Raw genomic sequence first — 7483 nt, 5'->3', positions numbered from 1 at the left:
GTTTGTCACTGCCATTTCCTCATAAAGTCAATATTTTATTTTCCATTATCGGCTGGTTTCTCAAAACGCGATTTTTCTCTATACTTTTTTTTAACAACTCCACCATTTTTCATCCAATCTTCTTGAAATTTTCACAGAATGAAGAGAAGATGTAATACTAAAAATTTTTACATTGAATTTTTTTATATATGGAATAGATTTTTGTAGGTGATGTCTGGAGTGTGGATTTTCACGGATTTTTTGCAAATTTGAATACTACCTCAGGAAAAAAAATCATAAAAGATGTTCTAATTTGTTTAGGAAAAAAACAACAGACAAATTTTTAGATCTAATGTTTGTTAACACGTATGCAAAAAAACAAATTCCATGAGCAATAAGTGGCGTATTCATTACGTAAGACATGTCAACGATATCCCTTATTGCTGCCGTATCCATGGAAACGAAACGTTTTTCTCAAATTTGATTGCGGATTTTAAGTTAAGTGTGTGAAATTTTGTAAAATTTTGGTCCGCTAATAAGTGAGATAGCCGTCAGGTGTAGCCCCCCCCCCCCCCCCCCCCCCCCCACCCCCCATCGGTACGTTATAACTATTTTGAGCCCTTCCCTTGTATTTTTTTAAGTTTTCACTTTGCCACGGGGATACTGGTCTAACATGGTTGGGATCTCCACAGAGAGCTCGGAATGCATGTCCTACGTCCTGCCACTTTTTTCTTCTTTATCTTTGTAAGATATCCTTTGAACTACGTATCCCTCGAACTACTGAGGCTGGCACCGACAAATTTGAGCTATCCGTCCTATACTGTGCTGTATATGATAAAATAAATTGAGTCAAGGGGAAAAGTAAAATACAGTGGAGTCCACTTATAACGAGTCCTGGAGTAACGAGAAGTCTGTTATAAAGACAATTTTCTAAAACCCCGTTTTTTTCCTTCTTTATCTTTGTAAATAAAATACTGCTATAGCGCAATCAGATAAACGCGCGAGTCGGTTATAGCGGAATATTGCTGCTGCTGTGAACAACCCAAAGGCCATTTATACCTGATGAAAACCACGCCAGTTGAGAAACTTGTTGGTGATCAAGCGAAACCAAGAATGGGAGAGCCCATGTGTGCCAACGATGAAGGCCAGAGCGAATGGGTGGGAAGGGAGGGGCATGCGCACACAAGCAGTTGTGAAGCAGAACGCATTGCCTGATAGTTATAGGCCAGCCTAGTGTAGATTATCTAGGCCTATCATGCCTCTCACTTCTCCGACACGTGGATGGAGAGGTCATAGTGCTGAGACGGATCATGGAGTGAATGTGTGACGTGCGCAAGCAGACGCGGGAACGCACCACAAGGTGTAGTGGGGTGGGGGAAAACGCAGCGGGCGAGTTAGCCAGGAGAACTTTCGTTCTGATAGTCAACGCCCAGCTGTCAACATCGCTAATGCTAGATAGAGAAAGAAACCTGATTCAATTTTTGATCAAGTAAGACCTAGAGGCCATGTTGAACAAAGCCATCATCAGAGGAGATACCAAAAAGTAAAAATAAACAGAACACCAAACTCATAGATTAGGCCTACTTTATTATTTCCTTTGAATTTATTACTGGATCCCTTACAACGAGAATCCTGCTATAACGGACATTTCGTACCGATCCCCCCTCTCGTTATAACAGGATTCCACTGTAGTTTGAGCTGTGACTCTAGCTTTCCTCTGCTTTAAAGTTACGGACATTTAAAATGATCTATCCTATAGAAATGATCCTTTCTACACAAGACTTAAACGGACAAGTTTATACAAAATTGAGAGAAATGTAACTCTTGAATAACCACAATCAGGCTATTTTTTTCTTTATCTAAATTAGTATTTTTCTTATCAGAGTGAATGCGTTTAAATTCCAAAAACAAAAATGGAGACAACATGTTCTTCAAAGACTTTTTATAACCAAAAATGTGTTTAAACAGTGTATTTAAATACATTATTTATTTCAAATGGATCGACCATTGTAATGTTTTACTGTGAAACGAGTCTGAAGAAAATTGTGCACCTGTCTCCTGGTCTTCTACCTTAGACTATAATATATATATATATATATGTCTATCTATATATATATATATATATATATATATATATATATATATACATGTACTGCATTGAACTTTACATGCGTCCAGACTTGGGTATACTCATAAATTATGTCATGTAACCACTTCAGTGCCAAGTTGTTTGGAGGGCACCACTGGTAGGTTTTATTTCTTTTCTTTCCCTCAGTTGTTTCTCTCTATCTTTCTTGCTTTTTCCAAACACTAAATCACAATAATTGTATTGATGTGCCTCTCCATAATGTTTGAAATCAAGACACTTGAGGAAAGACAAACTGCATTGAACTTTTTATATCCAGTCTTGATAATTCATGAATTGTGAAAGTCATGAGACTGCTTCAAATGTTGGACATCCCCTCTGCAAATTCATGTTCACTTAACTTATCGTTGAAAGACGCCCCCATCTTCAAGTCATCATGATCTACATAATTTAATGTGTCTTTATTGAAGGCTGCCTCCATGTTCCAGTCTTCCTATCTACACAACTTAAATTAACGTTGTTGACGATTGCTTCCATCTTCGAGTCTTCATATCTACATAACTCAGCGTGTCGTTGTTGGAGGTGAGAAGGAACCAGTGCACACCCTGTCCTCTCACCGGGCTAGACCAGTTGCCGTTGAGGTTGGAGCGGTGACACTTCTTGTACCACCAGGCCCCTGTGTATGCTTCGGCACAGTTACAGTCGCAGTGGTCGATGTCGTGGTCCTCAGTGCTGGGAACAACAGGGGGAAAAAGAGTCACCTCTATATCATTATTGCGCCACCTCAGTATTGCAAAGTTCTATCTGACATTTTTGACCGTTTTGAGTTATTAAGACCATGAGGTCAGAAACCAAATGCTCTGTCTGTTCTATGAAAATCGTAAGAACATTCGGAGTCGATTTCAAGATATTCAAAGTGAATTGCATTCTAAAAAGCTTAACACACTGTACTGTGAAGCTAGAAAAATTTGATGAGGAATTTCTCAAAACTAGATATTGAGCAGATAGAACCTAGTGATTTTGAGGAGCCATTACATGTAGTTAGTTCTAGTTATGGTTGCTGGAAATAAAAGGAGAAAAAATAGACACTCGCTATCATTATTTATGGTTGGTTGTTGGTCGCAAATACGAGAAAAAATACTTACCACTACATGTATTATTATGTATGGCGTCGGTAATCTAGTGGACAAGCCCTTGGACTCATTGGCATGAACTTATGGGTTAGGGGTTTGAGGTTCAGCTCAGCATAGCGTTATGTCTTCGGAAAAAGGCTCTTTACAAACGTTTTTCACATTTGACTCCAGTCCTATCGGAGATGGACGATACATTCTAGATTGGGCTACAGTGTATTTAAATAACCGAACAGTGTTTTTTGTTTTTGTAAAGTGTTTTACGGCGCTCTCAACTTCATAAGGTCATATGAGTGCGCGGGTCACACCTAATATTTTCAGTTGGTAGTATATTTAGAATTTTGCCCGGGTGGCGGCCGAAGCCTACTCTTATCGATTTTAGACCACCAAGGGATCTTTAACTTGCGCAACTTGTACACGGGCCCTCAGAGATTTTTCGCCCTTGTTCGAGAAGGCTAGGTGTAGATCTTTCCTACCAGAAGATCAGGGGTGTGGCTGAAAGACAGCAGCACGAAGAAGCGAAGGAGTAGCAGTAGAAAGGCTGCAGAAAGAATCAGGAGCCCAGAGGAAGGGGCAAAGGAGGTGAGGGGGGTGGGGCAGAAAGAGGAGACGAAAGCAGACGACAGAACATTGCAAGAGAGCAGGAAATGGGGTGAAAGGAGACAAATTTAGAGAAGAAAATTTTTCGGTCGCTACCCGGATTCGAACCCGGGACCTTTTGAATGAGAGGCCAACACCTTAACCTCTAGGCCACGAGAGCCCCCCCCCCCCCCCCCCCCCGAACAGTGTTGCAAGGGGCGTTCAACCTAGACAATATTACATCGTTTACATAATTATTGATTAGATCAAGTTGTGGTTGTTGTTATTAATACAGGGGGCTCTCTTCATATATAGCGAAGGAAATTCTTCTTCTCTAAAAATTGTCTCCTTTCACCTCCTTTCCTTCTCTCTAGCAGCAATGTTCTGTCGTCTGCTTTCACCTTCACTTTCTGAACCCCACCCCTTCACCTCCTTTGCCCCCTCCTCTGGGCTCTTGACTCTTTTTGTAGCCTTTCTACTGCTACTCCCTGGCTCTTTCTTACTGCTTTCTTTCTTTCAGCCACACCCCTGATCTAATGGTAAGGAAGATCTACTCCTAGCCTTCTCGGACTAGGGCGAAAAATCTCGGAGGACCCGTGTGCAAGTTGCGCACGTTAAAGATCCTTTGATCGTCCAAAATCGATAAGAGTAGGCAAAATTCAAAATTTCCTACCAACTGAAGATGCTAAGTTAATGTGTCCCGTGCGCTCATATGACCGTATGCAGTTGCGAGCACGTAAAATACTGGCCAAAAGCAAAAACAAAAAACATTACAGGCAAAGAAAGAGTAGCGGGTTTGGTGATTGGAAGGGGAATTGGTAGTAGGTCTTGCCTTTTTTGTTTCGCTCTATTGTTTCCGTCTATCCTGCTTTTCTTTCCAATGCGGCTAAATGACCACCATTGGCTTGTTTCAATTCATTACTTTTCTCCCCCCAAACAAGCACAAAACAGCAACTCATTTACATTATCATTTTGTTTATCGTGGGAACAATATTGAAAAAGAAAGACTCATCGTCATCATTGGTTATGGTTGCTTGGAACAATCCTGAAAGTAAGGCATATTTTTGCACTTCAATGGCTTTGTTTCATAAACGAAAGACTTCTTTCTTTGTACCTTCAAGAGATTTCTTCTTCCTGACAGTGAGATACTTTTTTCAACTAAAAGCCTTTTTTCCTTGAACATGAAAGACATCTTCCATGGTACCTGAAAAACATCCCTAAGTTATTACCTGAATGTCTATGAACGGCATCTTTTCAACTAAAGGCACATTTTTTAGGTTGGGGGGGGGGGAGGGGGGGGGGGGTACTAGAATTGCATCTTTTCTTACATATTTGAAATGCATCTTTTTTGTACCTGAGAGGCATCTTTTTATGCCTGGAAGTGAAAGACATCTTCTATTTCAACAGTATATTTTTTTTGTAAAACTGAAAGGCATCTTCTTTGCGTTTCCTTTTTTTTAAAATAAAGAATTACCTGAACCTGTCTTTTTCTACCTAATGGCCATTTTTTTTCCTTCTGCACGAAAAGGCACACTTTCTCCTTATTCGAGAATTCTTAAGAATCTCTTGCGGTACCTGAAGGGCATTTTGTTGTGGTACCAGAGGCCATCCCCCGCTGTACCAGTGTAGCCACCCACCAGAAGCTGGTAATGGGTGGACACATCCAGCACCTCAAAGAACTCATAGCTGGCGTAGTAGGTAGTGTCTTGGAAAGTCATGTCGATGCGAAGTTCGTGCCTGCTCTGAAGGATAGAAAGGGAGAGACGATGTTGTTTCTAGTTATTAGTTTTACATCTTACGTGATGAAGGGGCAACGAGGAAAACAAGCGGAGAAAGAGTAAAGACTTCCAAGTTAACATGTACCAGAGCTTTAGAAAAAGGGTGAGTGACTCAGTGAGTATTTGCGACTTGATCTAAACGACCTAAACCATTGTGCTGATCATGGGGAAAGGCGGGGGTCATGTGATCGTCTAGCTAAGAAAAGAATTTAAAGACCTAATTTCAACATCCTCACAGAAAAAAAGAAGAAAAGTTATATACATGTCTAATAATTTCTGTATTGAAAAAGACAAAGGTTTATTCTAACAAATTACACGTATTTCATCTTTCTAAAATCCATATTGTTTGAAATTATTTTATAAAAAAGGTATATCAAAGAAGACCAGAAACAAGAAAAAAAGAGAAGATGACGACGATAATTACAATAATAGCAGCTACGAGTAATCAAAACTAGTAACAACAGCATACAACTTTAACCATGTATGAACTAACGTGACTCGTGAGGTTATGGATATTGTCCAAGCCTAACCAAAAGTCCCCCGTGACGTCACCAAAGCCTCGTCTGTATGTAGCCCAATCCTGCTGGAAGCTTACGTTGCCGAACACTCGCCTCTGAAATCATAAATTATAAATGACTGTTTTTGCTTTTGAGAGATTTTTAGGATTTTGCTTAAACACGTTATGCAGGCGTGGTTCGTCCATAAAGCACGGCCGTGCAGTGCCACCCAAATTTTGCCAAAGTCCATGTGCTTTAACTTAACATAATAAGATATTCAACAGTGTAACCTGACCCATAAATCGCTCTTTTGGATAACCCAAGCGATGACGACACTTGTAGCGAGTTTGGAGGTTCATTAATATTAATAAGACGGCACATCTCAAATGAGCTCTTGCCAAATAGTGCCGAAATATAGCCCACAGTAGGCAGTCTAAAAATAAACGCGACAGACTGTATACTATTCTATGCCAGAATTATGTGAGTCCCGGAGCAATCCAGCAGAGTGCTCAAGTGAATTGTGATTGGTTCATTGTCTGGCCACTTTTTAAACTGACAGTGACCGTGAACCTGAGGGAGATGAACGTAACATAATTAAGTGTCACCGTCCTATGAGTTGTGCCTTTGAGTGGTTTTGTAGTGAAGTGATGAATGTTATTACTTGAGCTGCTCAGTTCCAATACAAGATGAACAAAATTGATGTTTAGTTCTAAAAATCAAAGCGACAAGTAAAAAGAATGAAAATCAAAGCATGAGGTCCTCCTTCACCAACTCAAAGATCCTAAAATTATACACCATCTCATTAAATAAGCCCTTGACTATCTTCAGCCTGCAATAGCTTAATTGTGCTCGCCTACCACCCACTTTTTAGTCTCACGAGCCGCCCCTGCCTTAATGCAAAGAGTCAACTGGGATTGGAAATAATACAGACGAAGACAGACGGAGAAACTCGTTTAAAACCCCCCCGGAAAAACCCAACCCTAAACAAACAAAGGAAAAGAAACCAAGCGTTCCATTCTGGACTCGGACACTTTTATTCTTGGTGCAAGGGCAAGAAGCCTAACTGCTGCACCATAGACGCCAGTACATGTTTTCGCCTTGAAGGAAGATTTCATTCTCTAAGTTTGAGTAAAGGTTACAGAGAAGTGAATCTCTGATTCTATATATCGAAATTCGAAATGTTAGGCCTTTTGAAAAGAATGAATAGTCGGGAAGTAAATATAATCAAGCACCCACCAACCGTCCGCCTAGACTAAGCATTTCCGAACTTTTAGCAGAATATTCACCTCGGAAGAAGATGTCCTTTCACTTTTAATTAAAACTGCTCAGAAACGAATCTAATTTTTCTCACCTCTCATTCCCCTAAATGATAATAAACACAAATTGATAAGTAAACAATAAATAAATAAATAAATAAATAAATAAATAAACAAA

The 7483-nt window shown here is 40.0% G+C and overlaps 1 protein-coding gene across 1 annotated transcript; it reads right to left on the bottom strand.

Moving 5' to 3' along the window:
* Positions 1 to 2134: 2134 nt before the first annotated feature.
* LOC101863655 (tenascin-R) lies at positions 2135 to 6187 on the bottom strand. Its single transcript, XM_005094435.3, has 3 exons — positions 6046 to 6187; positions 5350 to 5516; positions 2135 to 2797 (listed from the first exon to the last, which is right to left on the bottom strand). The coding sequence occupies exons 2-3, from the start codon at positions 5490 to 5492 to the stop codon at positions 2572 to 2574; spliced, it is 369 nt and encodes a 122-aa protein (XP_005094492.2). The 5' UTR covers positions 5493 to 5516; positions 6046 to 6187; the 3' UTR covers positions 2135 to 2571.
* Positions 6188 to 7483: the final 1296 nt, after the last annotated feature.

The sequence above is a fragment of the Aplysia californica genome, unplaced genomic scaffold (genome assembly GCF_000002075.1).
Source record: "Aplysia californica isolate F4 #8 unplaced genomic scaffold, AplCal3.0 scaffold00081, whole genome shotgun sequence".
Classification (NCBI taxonomy): domain Eukaryota; kingdom Metazoa; phylum Mollusca; class Gastropoda; order Aplysiida; family Aplysiidae; genus Aplysia; species Aplysia californica.
This window is presented reverse-complemented; position numbering and strand designations above follow the sequence as displayed.